General features: G+C 36.1%; 2 protein-coding genes and 1 pseudogene across 2 annotated transcripts; all 3 read right to left on the bottom strand.

Annotated features, from left to right (window-relative positions):
- Positions 1–437: 437 nt before the first annotated feature.
- On the bottom strand, positions 438–1409 carry LOC127557448 (olfactory receptor 51G2-like). Its single transcript, XM_051990765.1, has one exon. It carries the CDS (start codon positions 1407–1409, stop codon positions 438–440), a length of 972 nt encoding a protein of 323 aa, XP_051846725.1.
- A 13156-nt stretch (positions 1410–14565) lies between these two features.
- On the bottom strand, positions 14566–19234 carry LOC127557447 (NADH-ubiquinone oxidoreductase chain 5-like; annotated as a pseudogene).
- A 656-nt stretch (positions 19235–19890) lies between these two features.
- Positions 19891–20865, bottom strand: LOC127557446 (olfactory receptor 51G2-like). The gene has a single exon (XM_051990764.1). The coding sequence runs from the start codon at positions 20863–20865 to the stop codon at positions 19891–19893; it is 975 nt and encodes a 324-aa protein (XP_051846724.1).
- Positions 20866–22408: the final 1543 nt, after the last annotated feature.

Genomic DNA, 22408 nt, shown 5'->3' with positions numbered 1-22408 from the left:
AAAGAATTAAATAAAAAAATAATTCTATCTAGAGTATTTCATTTATTTACATTCTTTAAAGTGAACATTTATCAGAATATAAGTCTTTAATGTTACTAATTTCTTTATTTTGTTTAACTTTAACTTTAAAGAAATATTATTGAAAGACATTTTAGAATTCACGTTTCAAATTTGATCTTCTTCTTGAAAATTCCAGTTGTTTAGATCATAACTACAAACTAGCAACCTTCAGAATGCAAGCAAACTTCTGCCATACTGCTAATAGCATCATATGCCAAATGTTGATCAGATATGTAGTAGTAAATAAATAGACCTGTAAACTTTAAACTCAGAAATTCAAATGTGGAAAAAGGAAGCATATATCCCAGATACAGAGATCAGTGGACTGATAACAGAGTACATGCTTTTGCTCCAAAGACAGAAGTGCATTTCTGTGTTCAAATGATCCTTCTCATGAATGCTTTCTGTATGGCAAAGCGAATCTGTTTGGTTTTAAAGCTATAGACCAATGGATTCAGGACTGGGGTTAGGAAGAGGAAAAGATTGGCCATAGTGACATGAAAGAGAGGTGAAGTGAATGTACCAAATCGGTGAATTAGGGCCAGAATAATGAGTGGCACATAGAAGATAACAACTGTGACTATGTGTGAGATACAAGTATTGAGGGCCTTTAGGCGGCCCTCACTTGAAGCAATGCTCACAACGGTCTTCAGGATAAGGACGTAGGAGACAACAATGAGCACAGAGTCAACACCAAAAGAACAAAGAACAAGAACCAGCCCATAGATTATGTTGACCCTGACTGGTCCACAGGCCAGTTTCATGACATCAGGATGGTAGCAATAACCATGAGAGAGTATTATGTTTTTGCAGAAAGGTAGTCTTTTGAGCAAGATAGGCAAGGGTGCCATCAGTGCCACTCCCCTCAACACAGCCACTAGCCCCATCCCTATGATTCGAGGATGGGTAAGGATCATGGTATAGTGTAATGGATTTCGGATAGCCACAAAACGATCAAAGGCCATAGCCAATAGGATGGCAGACTCCATGGAGGAAAACAGATGGATGAAAAACATCTGTGCCAGGCAGCAGTGGAACTCTATTTCCCGATGGTTGAGAAGGAAGATATTAAGCACTGTTGGCAATGTGGATATAGACAGGCCAATATCTGTAGCTGCCAGAATGGACAAGAAGATATATTGAGGTTCATGAAGACTGGAAGTAGTCTTAATGATGAATAGAATGATACAGTTTCCAAGTAGGGCAATCGTATACATGATGCACAGAGGGATAGCGATCCAGATGTGTGCTGCCTCAAATCCTGGGATGCCTGTCAGGAGGAAGAAGGATGGCTGGAATGGGCTACTATTCAAATTTAATGCATAGTGACTCTTTGGGAGGTGAGTCATGTACACTGTGAAGCCATGGTCCTAAAGGGCAAAAAGAGCACGGTAAATAATTTAGAAGGAGGTCTTGTGCCCAACTTTATGATGGAGATATTAAACTCCAGTTTTCTTCAAGTAAGATAATTAAGGCAGAAGAATATAACAATGCTCAGTCTTTGTGCTCAGTCTTTGGGCAGTTTGTTTAGATTGAGAATGGGGAAATGGGGAAAAGACTATGTTTGGACAAAAATTTTAAAACAGCACAAAGATGGACAAGTCAAGAGGAAAAACTACTTTCAGATTCAAAACAAATGATGCCATTCCAAGACTCTGGGAACTAAAGAGATCTGTGACAGTATCTTAGAGTTACAAAAATTCAAATGACATCTAGTTCAATATCTTTCTATAAAAGAAACTCCTCTATGGCATTTCTAAAATGTGATACCATAAGTTTTGCTTGGAAACCATTTAATAGAGAACAACCCTTCTGAGGCAGGACCTCCTGCAGAAAAAGAAGACTGCTTTAATTATTAGAACAATTTTAAATCTGCCTAATTACAACACCAGCCCATAACTGCTGCCTTCTAAGAGTTAACCAGGAGAAAATTAAATAGTTTTATACATACATTAGCCTTTTGCATACAGAAATTGAATGATACATACAGAAAATGTTTAAATGTTCTATTAAAGTGTAAAAGATTCTAAGATATGTAAGAGATGAGGGTTATTACAAACACAAAGGTATAAATTAACACTTGTGTCACCTGGGGCTAACATCATAACAAACATAAAATGTCCTCTCAAATCATTTTATGGATGGAAAGACCTTAGCAAAGAACCTAGAGGGAGAGAGAGCCTGGGACACTATTCCAGTGAAGGGAGAAAGATTCTGGGATATCTACCCTCCAATCCTCCATCTTGAGTAGAACTGGCAAATCAAGATGTCTGCTTAAGAGTCTTTTGATGGTGAAAAGGCAAGTTGGAAAATGCCCTGATTGCCCAATTGCCCAATTTTACTTATGCCTATGAATGCATGTTTATACACACACACACACACACACACACACACACACACACACACACACCCTTCCTGCCTCTATTTCTTCATTCAAAAATATCAGAGGAATTCTTGTTCTTCTGTCTAGTTGTTCTATTCCTCCTTCCTTTCTTTATCATCATCAACAATGTCATTTACATAATCATTGCAAGAATTATTGATAAAAATCCTTCCTATCTACTGCATTATTATTAAAATCAAGAAGATCATCATTATCACAAATAATTAGCTTCATTTTCTTCAACATATTATAGGGGTTGGAATGATGGACTTTGAGTCAAATAGATTGGTTCAAGTCAAATTTCTGAAACAGTCATTTAACCTTGAGTAAAAAACTTAAACTTAATCACGTAAGCAGCTGTTACTCTATTTATAAATTGGTATAATACCTCCTTCCAAATGTTATGATAAGGTTCAATTTATATAGAGTATGAAAAAAAAATTAAAGTGGTACATAAAGGTTAGCTATTATTCTTATCATGATCCCTGCCAATGCTATGTGTATGACAGATCACTTACCATAGAGGAAGAGATTCCAAGGTTATCCAAGAACTTTAGCTTTCCTTTGCAATTTTTATTTGTCATTTCATAAGAAACAGCCTTCTCAAGCCAGAAACAATTAGTAAGTCCCTGATATATCTTGTGGCTTTATAAGGTACATGACCAGTATCATAATAGAAAGATATGATTTTGTAGTTTTTTCTATTGTCTAAATTCCTCTCTTTCAATAAGGAAGGTCCTTAATTGTTCCCACCTCAGATAGTATACCGTGGTGGTACTCTATATGTGTTTTGTTTTTAATTTTCTCAACAAATGTCCTTCTCATGTCTTTGTGCAACTTTCTAAATAGAGTTTCCCATTCACATGTGCTTTCCTGCCCCCATTCCAATCTCACCTGTCAGTGAAGCCTGGCTCACATCACTCTTCCTCCAAGAAACCATTCCTGACTACAGTAAACCATGGATACTTCTATTCCAAATAAGGGTGCTTATATCGGCATTAATGCTTAAATGAAATTTACCAAGCTCTGTATTTCTTTTATGTCCTCCATTGATTGTAGGTAGCTGGCTTTTCTCTCAACATCTGAACTGTATGATCTCTTCAAAGGCAAGGGGCATGACTTCTTTTACCATTAGAATAAGCTAGGAAGATTAGATTCATTAAAGATTTTCAGGAGATTACTAATCTTAATTTACAGTAGATGCAAAGTTTGTGCTTGTTTAAAAACAAACAATTTTCAAAAGAACATAACATGTAAATGAGGATGCCTAGAACAGCAGGCTTCTTTTCTTGATCTAGTGCTTTGTGCATGTACACCTTGTATGTGTTTGGGTATCTAGACAAAGAAAGATGAGGAATAAAGATCCCTCCTTGGGAAAACATTAGATAGAATCTAGAAAAATAGGAAAAAGGCAATGATTGAGTTGTATAAAGACCACATTATCTGTCTGTCCTTCTGACTGCTCTTCCTCAGACTTTCACAATCTCCAACAAAAGCCTCAGATTCACCACCACCAAGAGAATCCCTCTGTCTTTCTATTGTCCCTCCCCTCCCCTTCTCCTTCTCCATTCAATGCTCCTTTATCTCAGTCTTAATCTGCTTTTCTCAAGAACATACAATGTACTCACCATCAAGTTTGTGCTCCCTCTGATCAAGAGAGCTCAATTGCAAAACCTCAATCTAACTTCAAGCTGCTCATTGTATAGAAAGAGCCGTGGCTTTGAGTACAGGGGCATAGACAACATATTTATGGCTAGGGAAAAGACATGAGACAGAGGGGCAGCTGTTCTCCAATTACCCCAAGGAATATTGGCTAGAAAATTTACTCTTGGGAGAGGAGCACTGATCAGAAGAGGAGAAAAAAGACCACACCCAAACTAATCAGTGCAAACCCAGATAAACACAACACCTTTCTCAAACTTGTACAACTCTTCTCATTCATATTACCTCATGAACCACCATTATCAAGGAATAAAAATGAAAGCAAGTACAACTCACATTTACATGGTATTTTAACATTAGTTAAATATTATGGGAAAAATATTCCACATATGTAAACATCCCTCTATTCACCATTTTTATTTTAAAAATGTTGAATAGAAGTCTTCTGCAGTTACATTGATTATGCCCTTCCCCCACACAGAAAAGATGGCAAACATTATTTTTTGTGATGAACTAGAAGTCCATTTATAACTATTTGGCATTAGTTTGTGATTTGGCTACTGAGATTGGAGGAATATAATGAGATCTGTTTGGTTTCTTGTCAGTTTCCAATGTCAGTGTACAAGGATCACTGATATAAGAAAAAGCAACTTCATAGGTCATGTAGCTTAAGAGTTTCTTAAACTTGTTCATGACCTACTTTTTTGCACGAGAAATTTTTATGAGACCCAGGTATATAGGTACATAAAATAGGTATGCAAATCAAATGTTTACTAGTAATAAATAATATTTTCTGACCCTCACATTCATTTACAAACCTCATAGTTTAAGAAACTTTGTTTCTAGTTCAATGTGAACCTGGCCAACAACCCTTCTCACAAAATTCTTTAAAAAGTAGCTGCACAGTTGGTGATCCAAAAAACTGCCTCCTTCTATTCCTGATTGAAATAGACCTTTTCTGAAGTTCTTCCAAAATATCTTCTGCTGCAAATTTGTTTCAATGCAAATATTTGTATGATTTGTCACTCCAAACCCAGTTGGTGTTAATTTTAGGGAAGCCAGGAAGACTTCAGACAATGACCTGTCTATTTTCTGCCATTTTGGCTCTACTCCCTAAAATTTCTTTAGAGTCATTATTTAAAGATATTTGGGGGAATTGGGAGAGAACTTGGTTGAGATCCTTACTTCTCCATCTTTTTTTTTAATATTTTATTTTATTTTATGATAACTTTATATTGACAGAACCCATGCCAAGATAATTTTTTACAACATTATCCCTTGCACTCGCTTCTGTTCTGATTTTTCCCCTCTCTCCCTCCACCCCCTCCTCTAGATGGCAAGCAGTCCTATATATGTTAGATATGTTGCAATATATCCTAAATACCATATATTTGCATAACCGAACAGTTCTCTTGTTGCACAGGGAGAATTGGATTCAGGAGGTAAAAATAACCCGGGAAGAAAAACAAAAATGCAAATAGTTCACATTCGTTTCCCAGTGTTCTTTCTTTGGGTGTAGCTGTTTCTGTCCATCATTTATCCAATGAAACTCAGTTAGGTCTCTTTGTCAAAGAAATCCACTTCCATCAGAATACATCCTCATACAATATCGTTGTCAAAGTGTATAATGATCTCCTGGTTCTGCTCATTTCACTCAGCATCTGTTCATGTAAGTCTTTCCAAGCCTCTCTGTATTCATCCTGCTGGTCATTTCTTACAGAACAATAATATTCCATAACATTCGTATACCACAATTCACCCAGCCATTCTCCAATTGATGGGCATCCATTCAATTTCCAGTTTCTAGCCACTACAAACAGGGCTGCCACAAACATTTTGGCACATACAAGTCCCTTTCCCTTCTTTAGTATTTCTTTGGGATATAAGCCTAGTAGTAGCACTGCTGGATCAAAAGGTATGCACAGTTTGATAACTTTTTGGGCATAAGTCCAGATTGCTCTCCAGAATGGTTGGATTCATTCACAACTCCACCAACAATGCATCACTTACTTCTCCATCTTGACTCCACTACTGATTACTAGGTCTTTCAACAAAGTTTTTCTTTTCTTATTATTTTTCAAAATTTAAATTTATTCAAATAAAAAAACCCTTTAGAAAATAATTTTGAAAACTATTTAACTCAACATCAAAATTTTAAAGTAGTACTTTATTTTTTTTAACAATTACTTGTGATTACACTTTTCAGTATTCATTTTTTAAAAATTCTAAGATCCAATTTTCCTTCTTCCCTCACTACTATTCCCCCTTTTCCAAGATGGCGAGCAATCTGATATAGCTTATATATGTACATTCATGCAAACATATTTTTACTTCATGTATGTTGTGAAAATAAACCAAAGGGAAAAGCCACAAAAAAATTAAAATTAAAAGTAATATGTTTTGATCTGCATTCAGATGTTTTAGTTCTTTCTCTGGAAATAGGAAGCACTTTCCATTAAGAATTTTTTGGAACTGTCTTGGATCTTTGTATTGCTGAGAAGAACTAAATATATCATAGCTGCGTCATCTCATAATGGAGCTGCTATTGTGTACAGTGTTCTCCTGGTTTTGTTCACTTCAAGCAGCATGTAAGACTTTCCAGGTTTTTCTGAAATAGTCTTTCATTATATTCATATAGCACAATTTGTTCAGCCATTTCCAATTAGTGGGTGCCCCCTTAATTTCTAAATGGAAATTGCCTGTTTCAATTAAGCTCTTTATTCTTAATTTACTATTAAATCCTCTTTCATGTCTTTATTTTGATAGACAATTCATTGTGTTCTAATATAGAAAATGTAGCCCATTGCTTCCCCCTCCATATATTGCACCTTGACCTAACGTTTTTTATGGTTTCATGATTTTGCTCACTTTGGTTCCCTATTGGGGTGAGCTGACGATGGATGTATATAGACTGATAAGCAAGAAGGAGTGAGGTGTATCGGGGTTTATCAATTATAGAACAGACTCCTCTAGGAGGGTCTAGGGCACCTCCAAGTCCTTTGAGTTTTAAGCAGTGGCTTGTAGTTCTCTGGTGAATAATTTTGTTATTAATTACCTCGGTTTACATCTAAGCATGGTGGGGTCTCTAATCCCAGTTTGTACCTTAGCTTTAGTGTCTTCAGCAGAGGGTAAAGTCACTTAAGTTGCATATTTTAATGTCAACTAGGGTGTATTACAGCACAATTGAGCTTTAACTTTATTTAGTGAGTTGAATGCTTAAACACATTTTACACTGTTCTTCTGTTAATTTGGGTTAATCGTATGACCGTGGTGGCTGGCACAAGATTTACCAACCCTTTTTATTATGATTCAGTCAAACTTTCGTTTATAGCTCAATGTTAGTCACTGCTGTAACCCGTGGGGGTGTGATTAAACTAGGTGTCATGGCTACTTTGGGAAGTGTGCCTGATACTCGCTCCTTTAAACTTGATAGAAGCTAAAAGGGCATATTCACTGGGCTGCGGAAACTTGCATGTGTAGGTCTAATAAAAATTAACAGTAAGGCCAGGACCAAACCTTTGTGCTTGTGGGACTGATTAAAGCCCATCTAAGCATTTTCAGTGCTTTGCTTTGGGTTAAGCTACACAAACAATAAATAAAAATTTGATAAAATTCGAGTTTGTATACTATGTCAGTATTAAATGTTTTTCATTTTTTTGTTTTTTTTTCAAAACTTATAAAATAAATGAACCAAGGTTTTGATTTGAAAGATAGTATTTTTATCTAGTTTATAAAAGCTTATAAGATACTTAAGAATTTTCTATAATATCCTATTATATCCTCTAATAACCTATAATATCCTATAATGTCCTATAATATGCTATAATAATTTATGATAATAATGAATGGTAATTTTTGGGCTTGAATTAAACTTAATTACTGTTTACACACCTTTTAGTGCCTATTTCTCTGTGGTATTTAATTACCATGCTAAAGGCCTATCATCCGATTTGGGGGTTTGACCAAAGCGATAAAATTTAGTAAGGGGATTAGTGGTAAAAAAAAAAAAAAAAAAAATTATAAATTATTATTCGCTTACGCCTATGCCTACGCTTATGCTTGTACTCACACTGGTTGATGATTTGTTACAGATTGTGAAGGGCGGGGGGAGGGAGGGAGTATAAACACAAAAGTCTATTGAGGTTAATAGTAATATAATAATAATATGTCTATCAATCATTGATTAATTATGTCTATAATTTATTATAATTACTTAGCCTAATATCTGAACATAATATGTTATAGTTGATCTTAAATAATATTATGTCTAATCATCATTCATTAAATAACACCATTTGGAATTAAAGGCATGCTCTGCGATCATCCTCAGTTGATGTCCGGTTGAAACGTTATTGGATCTTGTTATGTAAGTCTGCTGTTTTAATGGCATCCCCCAGGCTCCTGCCCTTCTGATAAACCACCCTCAAATTAAAAACTACCTAATGCCCTTGTAGTCACTAGAGATGCCACAATATAAGGCCAAACCCCACCGATAACATCACAAATGCCTCCACGAAAAGGAGGTTGAGCTGAAATAGGAACGAATGGGCCTGAAGTAGCAACCAGTAGCCAGTCAGAGGAATTAAGGTTCATCCGCTTGCTCTGAAGGATAGTGTATCTTCAGATGGCGGGTTGCTGATCTCTGTGAGTGGAAGATAAAGGTATTCCTAAAGTTGATGATCTGCTAAAGGAAGTAGCTTTGTTGATCACTATTCATGGATGTAATGTCTATGTACGCCAACATATTATGTCTTATGTAATATATACATATTATGTCTTATGTACTATATGTGTATATTAGGTAAAGATATGCATGTACTTAATGAAATATAGTAATGCTTATATTAATGTTTTAGTAATATTTACTTAATATGTATATTATTATATGATAGAAGACTATAAATGTATGCTCTATATGCATAACTATTTATAATTACATTATATGTAAATTATATGCTTATATGATAGGGAAATATATATATGAATGTTCTATGTATAAGTATGTCTTGTAACATAAATATTATGCAATGTTTTATTTTTTTGCAAAAAAATTAATACTGAGATAGTATATAAATTGAATTTTGCAAATTAAAAAGAAAGATTTTTTTCAATGTGCAGGAAGTAGTTTAAAAAGAATATTGGCTTTGGGCGTTGATGGTAGGATGTAGTGCCTTCTTCCTGAGGGTCCTAGGAAGGAGTTTTACCTTCATAGCTGACTTCTTCACTTATATATAGTTTTCAATATATATAGTTCAATATATAGTTTTCAAATAGGCCTGCAAGACGAATAAGGACAATAATTAGGAGGAAGTAGAGCATAGAAGCCAGTAGCCAATAATAATAAATAGCTGTTCTACAGGTTGGTCTCCGATTCAGGTAAGTGGAATTAGGTTGGCAGTGAGAATTCAGAATAGGGTTTGAGACACTGGTTGGAATATTATGCTTCATTGGTTGGCTGTGTGAAGTAGAAGGATAATCAGGAGGATTAGGATAGAAGCTAGTAGGGCAAGTACTCTGCTTAATTTGTTGGGAATTGAGTGGAGGATTATGTATGCAAATAGGAAGTGTCATTCTGGTTTGATGTGGGGAGGGGTGTTTAGTGGGTTGGCTGGTGAGAAGTTGTCTGAGTCTCCGAGCAAGTCTGGTGAGAATAGGGCTAGAAGGAGGAGTACAAGAAAGAGTAAGATTAGGCCTAGGGCATCCTTGATGGTATAGTATGGATGGAAGGGGATTTTGTCTGAGTCTGGGCTGATGCCTGAAGGGTTGTTGGAGCCAGTTTCATGAAGGAAAAGGAGGTGGACAATGGCTAGTGCTATAATGATGAAAGGAAGGATGAAATGGAATGTGAAGAATCGGGTGAGGGTGGCTTTATCTACTGGGAAACCTCCTCAGATTCACTCAGCTAGGGTAATGCCGATGTAGGGGATGGCTGATAGGAGGTCAGTAATTATGGTAGCGCCTCAGAATGATATTTGGCCTTAGGGGAGTAACATCCTACAAATGCGATTGCTATAACAGTCAGAAGTAGAATTACTCCAATGTTTCATGTTTCTTTATAGAGGTAAGAGCCATAGTAGATTCTCGGCCGACATGCAGGAAGAGGCATATGAAAAATATTGAAGCTCCATTAGTGTTGGAATCCTTACTAACTGCTAACTAATTAGAGTTGATCTAATCTTACAAGAAGATGTTTTGGGCAGAACCTGAAACAAGGTACTAAGTAGAACTAATTAATACAAGGCTTGTGTTCACACCTTTACTCATTGGAGTTCAATGAGTTCATACCTCCCTTGAAGCTTTTTGGGCCAGAGAGCACTATGGGAGAAAACCCATAATCCCTCTCTCTGGAAGGAGCATAAATAGGCCAATGGGCCAGTCGAGGAGGTTCTTCAGAGTGAAGATGCTACAAGTCGAGATTTCTCCGGAATGAGATGAAGAGTGGAGCTGGCTGGAGGCTGAAGAAAGCAGAGGCAGAGGCTGAAGGACCAGACCTTTGGATTTAAAGACATTTGGAGAGAGCTCTTGGAACCAAGCAGAGAGATAGGCCTCTAAGCTAACCGGGCTATATTGGAGATAATAAAAGATCTGAACTTTTATCACCTGGCTGCGTTTTGAGAAGAAGAAGCTCACCACATTTTGGCGCCCAAACAGGGACCGATTCAGATCCATCTGAACTAGATCACAACATTTTGGCGCCCAACGTGGGGCTGACAGACCCCTCAGTGGATTTCAGTGGAAAAGCTCCGATCCTGATTCAAGTGGAAAAGCCTCTGATCCTGATCCAGTGGAAAAGACTCTTCAACCCAGAAATTAGGGTGAGTGCAACAAAGAAATCTTGTTAGAAGAGTTAAAGTAGAATTTCAGCTAAGATGGGACAGATATTTAGAAAACAGCCTGTTTCTGTTCAAGGAAAATGTTTAGAGAGCATTGTCAAAGTTATGGAAAGCCAAGGTTTAATTATAAGTTTACAGCAAATCACTGAACTTTTACAAACTGTAAAGGACATATGTCCTTGTTTCTCTCTTGATAAGGAATTAGATCTAAATGAATGGAAATTGGTTGGAGAGGATCTTTGTCAATTCTATGATAAAAATGGGCCTAACTCAATAATTAATACATATAATGTAATACAATTGGCTATAAGAAGTTATTTAAGTGATAGAATGATGAAAAGGAAAGTACAGGAGGAAGAAGTACCAACTTTACTATGTGAAAAGGAGGACGAATCAGATGAGAATGGAGTTAATTACAATTCTGAGTATGATACTTCACAGCAGGAGGAATTAGATGATTCTACATCTCATGACCCTCCCCCTGCAATTAACCCTTCATGGGTGGAACAAGGGGGAGGGAGAGAGACAGAAACACAGTCAGCTTCTCCTGTAAAGCAGAATTTGACAAGATTAGAAAAAGCATTAATTAAAGCAAAAAATGAAGGAGAAGATATATCTGATTTTATAAATGCATATCTTGTGATTGAAGTGCTCAACTCCTCAGGTCAAAAAGGGAGAAGATACACTCCTTTTAATTTGGAAAAAATTAAAGATTTGAAAAAGGGTTGCACTCTTTATGGGGCTACATCATCTTATGTGAAGATGTTACTGGATAATTTGTCTTATGAAATCTTAATCCCGAATGACTGGAAATCCATCACTAAAACATGTCTAGAACCGGGACAAAATTTATTGTGGCTTTCGGAGTTTCATGAATTATGTAGGATTCAAGCCCAATGCAATAGGCAAACAGGAGCTGTTGTACAAATCACTTTTGACCAACTAGCTGGTGAAAGTCAGTATGCAGAGAGTTCAGAACAGATTTATTATCCCATAACAGTATATGAGCAAATTTCTAAGGCTGCAATAAAAGCTTGGAATTCTCTCCCTGGACAGAAAGATGGAAATAATGCTTTCACAAAAATAGAGCAAGGTCCCAATGAACCTTTTGCAGATTTTGTGGGACGTTTACAAAGAGCTGTAATAAGAACCATTGGAGATAATGCAGCAACAGAAATAATGACTAGACATTTGGCTAAGGAAAATGCCAATGAGGTTTGCAAAAGAATTATATGGGGGCTAAACAAAGATGCTCCTTTAGAGGAAATCATAAGACGCTGTGCCACAGTGGGCACAAATGCTTATTATGCCCAGACTATGATGAACGTGGAAAGACAAGGTCCTTCTTGGCAGAGGAATTCTAGAGAAACTCGTCGATGTTTTCAGTGCGGAAAAATTGGACATTTGAGAGCCCAATGTAGATACAGAGATACAATGAGAAGACAGGGTGAGAGAAAACCCAAAACCCCATGTCCAAAATGTAACCGAGGCTTTCACTGGGTCTCTAAATGTATATTGACCCAGAGGAAGGAGAGGCAAGGCCCAGCTCCAAAGTATCAATCAAAGGACAGGTGGGGCATGATAGCAGCTGAGGTTACACCCAGAGAGACTTTAGAAATTCAGAACTCTGATGTCATCAACCAACAGAAAAGCAATCAGGATTACAGTTGGGAAGAATACAGGCCTTTTAAGACAACAAGGCAATATCCAATGCGAATGGCTCCAATGTAATTACCAGATGATGAGGAGAAATCCCAAATTTGGTAAATAGAAGGGAATTAGGTTAATTGCTTGGGGAAGAGGATCTGCTTATATTTCCACAGGTGGAAAAGGCTAACAATGAGACTGTCAAAAGAACTTTAAAATCTTCAGCTTTCAGTTCCTGAAAAACCAACAGGAATCATTGGATTTCCTAAAACAAGATGAAACTGCTTTAGTTCTTGAAAAACCATTAAGAATCATTGGGTTCCCTGAGATGAAAAATTGTTGATGAGACTTTTTGCAGTACTTCAGAGCTTACAGGAATTATTAGATTCCTGGCACATGAACTAATGGACAATGGATTGCTTATGGACTATTTCTAGGACTTATGGACATGTGTAAATTTTCAGATTGATTCTTGTTATTTGTTACATTACTACTAGCCTGTGTTATATTGCTATGTGCTTATGTAAATTATGTATAATGCCTCCCATATTGATGGATTTATGTATACCATGTATATCTGTTACAAAGTTCTGGCCCATATTGATGGATTTATGTGTACCCCCTCAGAAATCCCTTATGTTTTAAAACAAAAGAAAGGGGGAGATGTTGGAATCCTTACTAACTGCTAACTAATTAGAGTTGATCTAATCTTACAAGAAGATGTTTTGGGCAGAACCTGAAACAAGGTACTAAGTAGAACTAATTAATACAAGGCTTGTGTTCACACCTTTACTCATTGGAGTTCAATGAGTTCATACCTCTCTTGAAGCTCTTTGGGCCAGAGAGCACTATGGGAGAAAACCCATAATCCCTCTCTCTGGAAGGAGCATAAATAGGCCAATGGGCCAGTCAAGGAGGTTCTTCAGAGTGAAGAAGCTACAAGTTGAGATTTCTCCGGAATGAGATGAAGAGTGGAGCTGGCTGGAGGCTGAAGAAAGCAGAGGCAGAGGCTGAAGGACAAAACCTTTGGATTTGGCGACATTCAGAGGGAGTTCTTGGAACCAAGCAGAGAGATAGGCCTCTAAGCTAACCGGGCTATATTGGAGATAATAAAAGATCTGAACTTTTATCACCTGGCTGCTTTTTGAGAAGAAAAAGTTCACCACACAATAGCATGGAGGTTGCGGATTAGTCAGCCGTGGTTGATGTCAAGGCAGATGTGGGCGACAGAGGAGAAGGCAGTAAAGGTGTCTGAGGTGTAGTGTATTGCGAGGAATAGGCCTGTAAAGATTTGGATAATTAATCATACTCCTAATAGAGAGCCAAAGTTTCACCAAGCAGAAATGTTAGATGGTGCAGGGAGGTTAATGAATGAGTGGTTGATGATTATTTTTATAAGTGGATAGGTTTTATGTAGATTTTGTAGTTGAAATACAACAATGGTTTTTCATGCCATAGGTTATGGTTAGGGTCCATACTAAAACTGCTATGGAAATGATGATAGTTTTTTCATTGTCTTTGTTATTAATTTTGGGGTTTGTTGCTTTTGCTTCTAAGCCTTCTCCTGTGTACGGGGTTTGAGTCTTGTGATTAGTGGGGGTTTGAGTTGTGCTATTGTTGTGAGTTTAAATAGTACTTTTTTGGGGTTGATTGTGTTTTTTATTTATTTGTGAGAAATGCTGGTGGTATATGGTCTGCATCTATGGCTACTGAGGAGTATCTGGAGAGTTGGGTGGGGAATTTGGTGGCTTTTAGTATGTTGTTATTAACTTTATTAATGGAAGTATTTTGATTTATGATATCTGGGGAGGTTGAGGTTATTACAGCTATTGGGTTATTTGATTCGTTAGGTAATTATTGTGCGGGTCAGGATTGAAATGGGGTGTCTTTATTGTATGGTTGTGGGGGGTGAGCAATGGTATTGCTGGGTTGAATTTTGTTTATTACTATTTTAGTAGTTTTGGAAGTTATTCGAGGTCTTTAGTACACGATTAATAGTATTAGTGCTATAGAGATCATAAAGGATAAGAAGTAAGATTTAATGAGCCCTTTTTGGGTAGAAGTAGTAGTTGATGCTCTGGTACTATGAAAATTGGCTTGACTTTTTGGTCCTGTTTTCTCGTATCAGCTTATATCAATGAGTATGGTAGCAATGTGTTGGCCTATTTGAAGACTTGCTAGAGGGTTTAGTCGGTGGAAGATATGTGTAAAATACCCTAGTATGTTTGAGAAGTTATGTGTATGGATTAGGGCTTGATTGGTATTTTGTTTGTTAATATGTTAAGTTCTATGGTGATTAGAATTCCTAATACAGTTACGATTAGGGCTGAGAGTTTCGTTAAGGTGGGCATGGTTATTGGGATTATAGTGGTAGGAGGAATGCTTGATGTTAGTAGGAATCCTGCAAGGATACTTCCGAGGGCTAATCGTATAATGGGGTTGATTAGGTTTGGGTTGTTTTCGTTTAGTAGTGATACAGGGAGGAATCGGGGTTCTTTTAGGAGGGCAAAGTGGACTACTCGTATGCTGTAAACAGCTGTGAGCATAGTGGCAGTTATGTCATGCATAGGGCTTGGGTGTTTACGCGTGATGTGTTTATGGCTTCGATGATTGAATCTTTTGAGTAGAACCTGGCTAGGAAAGGTGTACCTATGAGGGCAAGACGACCTAAGATAGTTGCTGACAAGGTAATGGGGACAACTATGAGCAGGCCTCCTATTTTTCAAATGTCTTGTTCAGCATTAAGGCTGGGAGCTGGAGCATAAGAAAAGCATTGCTTTAAAGAAGGCATGGGTGCAGATGTGTAGGAATGCTAGGTGGGGCTGGTTTAGGCCTAGTGTTACTATCAATAAGCCAAGTTGGCTGGATGTGGAGAAGGCTACAATTTTTTTAACGTCCTTTTGGGTGATGGCACAGATAGTGGTAAATAAGGTTGTGATGCTTCCTAAGCATAGTATAATGGTTAAAGCTATTTGGTTGTTTTCTATAATAGGGTTAAATCGGATTAATAAGAAGATGCCTGAAACAACTATAGTGCTAGAGTGGAGTAGTGCTGAGACAGGAGTGGGGCCTTCTATGGCTGAAGGCAGTCCTGGGTGTAGCCTAATTGGGCTGATTTCCCAGTTGCAGCAATGATGAGTTCTAGGAGTGCGAGGGTGTTGACGTTTGTTATGAAGATGTGTTGGATATTTCAGGAGTTGTTGTTAATTATTAGTCACACTATAGCGAGCATAAAGCCAATATCACCAATTCAGTTATAAAGGACGGCTTGTAGGGTGGCGGTATTTGCATCAGTTCGGGGGAACCACCATCCAATGAGCATAAATGATATGATTCCTACACCCTCTCATCCCATGAAAAGTTGGAATAGGTTCTTTGCGGAAACAAGAATGATTATGGTGAATAGGAAGATGATTATATCATATTGAGAACTCTAGGATGGATCATGTGACATAAAGCAATAGGAATGAAGATAATGGAAAAGTAGTCTAGTTTGAAGCTTATTGTTAGGTTAAATGTGTTAATTAGGAATCATTGTCAGTTTATGATTGTGGCTTCTTGTCCTGAGTGGATGAATGGGATTAAAGGGAGGAGGCTGGTTAAAAAAAAAAGCTAATTTAACTGTGTTCTTGCACAGTAATGGGAAGTTGTTGGTTTTATATGGGAGGATTATGTTGTAAATTAGGGGAGAGGTGAGTATAATAATGGATAATAGGAGTGAAGAATGTAATAAATAGTTAGTTACTTTTATTTGGAATTGCACCAAAATTTTTGGTTCCTAAGACCAATGGATGCCTATTATCCTTTAAAAGTGAGAAAGCCATGGGTTTTAAGCATCGGATCAAGAGTTAGCAGTTCTTATAACTTTCTCGGACATATAAGGAGATTTAAACTCCTAAATTTAGATTCACAATCTAATGTTTTTGTTAAACTATATTTGCAGCATGTAGGGCCGAGAATGAATTTGGGGCTGATAGAGATAATTAGTAGGGGTAAGAGGTGCAGTGCTATTAGCATGTGTTCTCAGATAAAGGTTGGTTTGATGAGATATATGTTATTATTGGATCAAAGGGCAATAAAGCTTAATTGCTCTTTTGGCATATTTCCAAACTGCTCACTGGAATGATTTAAATCAGTTCAAAACTCTACCGACAATGCATTACTGTCCCAATTTTCCTTTATTTTCTCTAACATTAATCATTTTCTTTTTTCTGTCATCATTTGATAGGTGTGAAATGTTAGCTCACAGTTGTTTAATGTATATTTCTCTAATCAATAGAAATGTAGAATATTTTTATTTGATGGGAAATAGTTATGATTTCTTCATTTAAAACTGCATTTTCATATCTTTTAACCATTCATTGATTTGGGGAATGACTTGTATTCGTATAAGCTGACTCAGTTCTCTCTATATATATTTGAGAATTGAGGCCTTTTGCAAAAACACTGGCTATAAAATTGTGTTCTAGCTTTCTGTTCTCCTCATATTGCTGGTATTGGTTTTGTTTGTGCAAAACCTTTTTACTTTAATGTAATAAAATTATCTCTTTTGTAGCATTCTTCATCTCTTCTTTGCCAAAAAGAAGATCTGACATATGGACTCTTCTTTGCTCTTTTAATTTGTTTATGGTATCACCTTTTATGCCTAAATCATTAATGACCTTTGACCTTATCTTGGTATAGGGAGAAAGATGTTTGTCTATGCTTATTTTCTATCATGATAGTTTTCAGACTTCTAAGCATTTTTTGTCAATATATTGTAAGTACCCCAGAAGCTGGTGTCTTTAAGTTTATGAAAGACCAAGTTACTATATTAATTTACTATTTCTTAGCCAGTACAAAACCATTTTGGTGATTGCAGCTTTATGAAATAGATTTAGATCTAGTGTGGTGAGGGCATATCCCTTTGCATTCTTTTAATTATCTTAATATTCTTAAATTTTTGTTATTCCAGATAAATTTTGTAATTATTCTTCCTGGCTTTATGAAATATTGTTGGTAGTTTGATTAGCATGGTAATGAAAAAGTAAATTAATTTAGGTAGAAAAGTCATTTTTATTGCATTACCTTAATCTAACCATGAGCAATTGATATTTATTCCAATTGTTTAGATCAACTTTATTTGTAAAAGTGTTTTGTAAATGTGTCTAAGTATATCTTGGGTTTGTCCTGGCAAGTAGATTGCCAAACATTTTCTGTAGTCTACTATCATTTCTTCTCCATTTCTTACAGTTGGGGCTTTGTTAGTAATTTATAGAAGTACTGGTGATTTATGTAGTTTTTTAGAAATATATTCTTCAACTTTCTAAAGTTGTTAATTATTTTAGTAGTTTTTTTTTTTTTTTAGTTGATTCTCTAGGATTCCCTAAGTGTCATCTGCAAAGAATGACAGTTTTGCTTCCTCATTGCCTACTCTAAATCCTTCTATTTCTTTTTCTACTCTTATTGCTAAAGCTAATATTTCTACTATAAGATTGCATAATAGTGGTGATAATGGGCAACCTTGTTTAAACGCTGATCTTATTGGGAAGGTTTCTAGATAATTCTAATTACATATAATGCTTGCTGACAGTTTTAGATAGATGATACTTATTATTTCAAGGAAAATTCCCTTTATTCCTATGCTTTTTAATGTGTTTTTCAAACAACAATATGTCAAAACCTTATTATGAAAAGATTGGGATAATCATATTATTTGTATTAGTTTTTTATTGACATGATTAATTTTGTTGATAGTTTTCCTAATGTTAAACCAGTCCTTCATTCCTGATATAAATCCCACCTCTTCATAGTGTATTATCCTGCTGATAAATTGCTGTAATCTCTTTGCTAATGCTTTCTTTAAAATGTTTGCGTTAATATTCACTAGGAAATTTGGTCTATAATATTCTGGCTGTGTTTTGGCTCTTTCTAGTTTATCAGCACCATATTTGTGGCATAAAAGGATTTTGTTAAAATTCATGCCTATTTCCCCAAATAGTTTATAAAGTACTGAAATAAATTGTTTCTTAAATGTTTGTTTGCATTTACTTACAAATTCATCTGTTAAGAATGTGTGTGTGTGTGTGTGTGTGTGTGTGTGTGTGTGTGTGTGTGTATGCAGAGAATTAATTGATAACTGGTTAAATTTTTTTTTCTAAAATGGTATTGAGTATTTTATTTCCATTTCTGTTAATGTGAACAATTTACATTTTTTGTAAATACTCATTCATTTCTCTTAGATTATCAAATTTATTAGCAAACAATTGGGCAAATAGCACCTAATTATTGCTTTAATTTCTGCTTCATGGGTTGTGAATTCACCCTTTTTCATTTTTGATACTCATTTGTTTTTAAATAAAATTAACAAAAGATTTATCTATTTTAGCATTTTTTCATAAAATCAAGTTTTGATTTTTAATCTTTTTAATCCATTCTTTGATTTTCAGAATTTCTAATATAGTGTTCAATTGGAGATTTTAAATTTTTTTTAATTTGTTTTCATGGCATGCCCACTTCCTTGTTTTGCTTTTCCCCTATTATATTTAATTTAAGGAAGTACTTCTAAGAACTTCTTTGACTACATCTCATTGCTCTGGTATGTTTTCTTATTGTCATTCTCTTTAACAAAATTATTGATTCTTTCTGTTTTGTTCTTTGACTCACTCATTCCTTAGGATTAAATTATCTAATTTTCATTTAATTTGTAATCTATCTTTCTATGGTCCTTTTTTACATGCAATTTTTATTTCAGAAAGAGAGAAAGAGAGAAATGAAGAGGGAGAGAGAATTAGTAATTACTTAAATTTGAATGCTTCCTGATTCTTTCATGATTTCCAAGTGGAATCCACTTGCACATGGTGAAAAAAGAGAGTTACAATAAACAATGGTAGAAACAGGTTAATTTTTTAAAAATTATATCTAGAATATTTCATTTATTTACATCTTATTTTAAAGTGAGCATTTATCAAAATGTAGCTGTCTTTAATGAGTTAATTCCTTAATTTTCAACATTTTAACTTTAAAGAAACATCAAATTTAAAGTCATTCTAGAATCCATGTTTCAAAATTGATCTTATCCCAGGGAGTTCTAGTTGTTTGAACCGTAACAAAGGACAAAGTGAGAATTTTTATTATGCAAGCAAACTTGTAACAACCTGCTAATAGCATCAGATGCCAAATGTTGATCAAAAATAGGTGGAAATAGACTTGTAAAACTTAAATTCAGAAACTCAAAGAAAAGGAAACATACATCAGACACAGAGGTCAGTGGGTTGATAATCAGATACGTGTTTATGTTCCAAAAACAGAAGTGGACTTCTGGTGTCAAAAGACCCTGTTCATGAACACTTTCTGTATGGCAAAACGAATCTGTTTGGTTTTAAAGCTATAGACCAGTGGATTCAGGACTGGGGTTAGGAAGAGGAAAAGATTGGCCATAGTGACATGAAAGAGAGGTGAAGTGAATGTACCAAATCGGTGAATTAGGGCCAGAATAATGAGTGGCACATAGAAGATAACAACTGTGACTATGTGTGAGATACAAGTGTTGAGGGCCTTTAGGCGGCCCTCACTTGAAGCAATGCTCAAAACTGCCTTCAGTATTAATACATAGGAGACTATAATGAGCACAGAGTCAACACCAAAAGAAGAAAGAACAAGAATCAGCCCATAGATTATGTTGAATCTGATAGATCCACAGGCCAGCTTCATTATATCAGGATGGTAGCAATAACCATGAGAGAGGATGTTTTTGCAGAAGGGTCGTTGTTTAAGCAAGATAGGCAAGGGTACCATAAGTGTTGCTCCCCTCAACACAGCCACCAGTGCTATCCCAACAATTCGAGAATGGGTAATGATTGTGGTGTAGTGTAATGGGTTTCGGATAGCCACAAAACGATCAAAGGCCATGGCCAACAGAATGGCAGACTCCATGAAGGAAAAGGTATGGATGAAATACATCTGTGCCAGGCAGCAGTGGAACTCTATTTCCCGATGGTTGAGAAGGAAGACATTAAGCACTGTTGGCAATGTGCATATAGACAGACCAATATCTGTAGTTGCCAGAATGGACAAGAAGATATATTGAGGTTCATGAAGACTAGAAGTGGTCTTAATGACGAATAGAATGATACAATTTCCAAGTAGGGCAATCATGTACATGATGCACAGAGGGATAGCGATCCAGATGTGTGCTGCTTCAAATCCTGGGATGCCTGTCAGGAGGAAGAAGTGGGGCTGGAATGGACTACTGTTCAAATTTAATATATAGTGACTCTTTGGGAGGTGAGTCATGTACATTGTCAAGCCATGGTCCTAGAAGGCAAAAACAACATGGTAAAAAATTGAGAAGGAAATCTTGTGTCTAACTTTATGATGGAGATATTAAACTGCAATCTTCTTTTAGTAAGATAATTAGGTACTAAGAATTATCTATAACATTTTCATGCTCAATCATTGGGCTATTTGTTTAGATTGAAAATGATGGAACAGGAAGTTCACTATGTTTAAACAGAAATTTTGAAACAGCACAAAGATGGACAATTTAAGAGGTAAAACTACTTTTAAATGCAAGCCAAAGAATGCTAGTCTGAGATTTTGGGAATTAAAGAAACAGGCAAACAATCTTCGAGTTACAAAAGATTCAAATATCATCTAGTTCACAATGTGTTTCTATATAAGAAACCACTTTATGGAATTTCCTAAAAAGTGATAGTATAAGTACTGAATGTTTATTGTTTAACTAGACATAGTAATGTCTAGTAATTAAGGGTTAATTGCTGTTAATATGTGACATTATTGCTTTTAAAGTTTATGACTCCAAGTGACTCTAGGACCAGGGCACTGCTCCCATGCTCATACTCTATGTGTCTCTCTCTCTCTCTGAGAAAGGGGGATGGAGGAATGGAGAAAGAGAAATAGAGGGAGGGAGGGAAGGAGAGGAAGAGTGTGTGTGTGTGTGTGTGTGTGTGTGTGTGTGTGTGTGTGTGTTTTAATGAGTTTGGTTTGTGGTGGTTGGTTTTTGTTTTTGTTTTTTTAAGGTTGCTTTCTTGGCAGGGTGACTTTGGAGAAATGAGTTTTCCTGGGATTGCTGGCCTCTTTGGGCCCAAGGTATGATACTTTGCAGGCCTTTTGGAAATCTATTGAGACCCTTAATTGCATAAAATAATAGTACATAAGATTATAGAGGAGACCATTCAATAAAGGACAACCCTTTTGAGGCAATTCATTGTATTTGGAGACTGCACTAATTGTTAGAATAATTTTAAATCTTCCTAATTACAACTTCAGCCCATTTCTCCTAATTCTATGTTTTTGATAGATAAGCAGGAGAAAATAAAAGTGTTATACATACATAAGCCTTTTGCATACAGAAAATGAATGATGCATACAGAAAATGATTGAATGTTCTTTTGAAGGAGTAAAATATATTAAGATGTAAGATACAGGGGCTATTACAAACAAATACAATGATATAAATTGTCCATTCTGTCACCTAGGATTGACATCATTACAAATATAAAATGTCCTCTTTGGATGGGAAGACCTTGACTAAGAACAGGTAGGGAGAGAAGGCATGAGACACTACTACAGTAGAGGGAGAAGGATTCTGGGATACCTATCCTCTAGCCCTCCACCCTGAAAGGAAATTGGCAAATCAAATTCTCTGCTCAAGAGACTTTTGATGGGGAAAAGACAAAGTGGACAATATCCTCATTGACCCTTTCTACTTATGCCTCTGAATGGATGTTTTCACACACACACACACGAACACACACACACACACACACACACACACACACACACACACCCTTCCTTCTGCTGTTTCTTCACTGAAAATATT

The sequence above is a fragment of the Antechinus flavipes genome, chromosome 3 (assembly GCF_016432865.1).
Source record: "Antechinus flavipes isolate AdamAnt ecotype Samford, QLD, Australia chromosome 3, AdamAnt_v2, whole genome shotgun sequence".
NCBI lineage: Eukaryota > Metazoa > Chordata > Mammalia > Dasyuromorphia > Dasyuridae > Antechinus > Antechinus flavipes.
This window is presented reverse-complemented; position numbering and strand designations above follow the sequence as displayed.

Bases quoted from the DNA above. Each gene is read 5' to 3' on its own strand.
- LOC127557448 (XM_051990765.1), bottom strand. From the start codon at position 1,409: ATGACTCACCTCCCAAAGAGTCACTATGCATTAAATTTGAATAGTAGC.
- LOC127557446 (XM_051990764.1), bottom strand. From the start codon at position 20,865: ATGTACATGACTCACCTCCCAAAGAGTCACTATATATTAAATTTGAAC.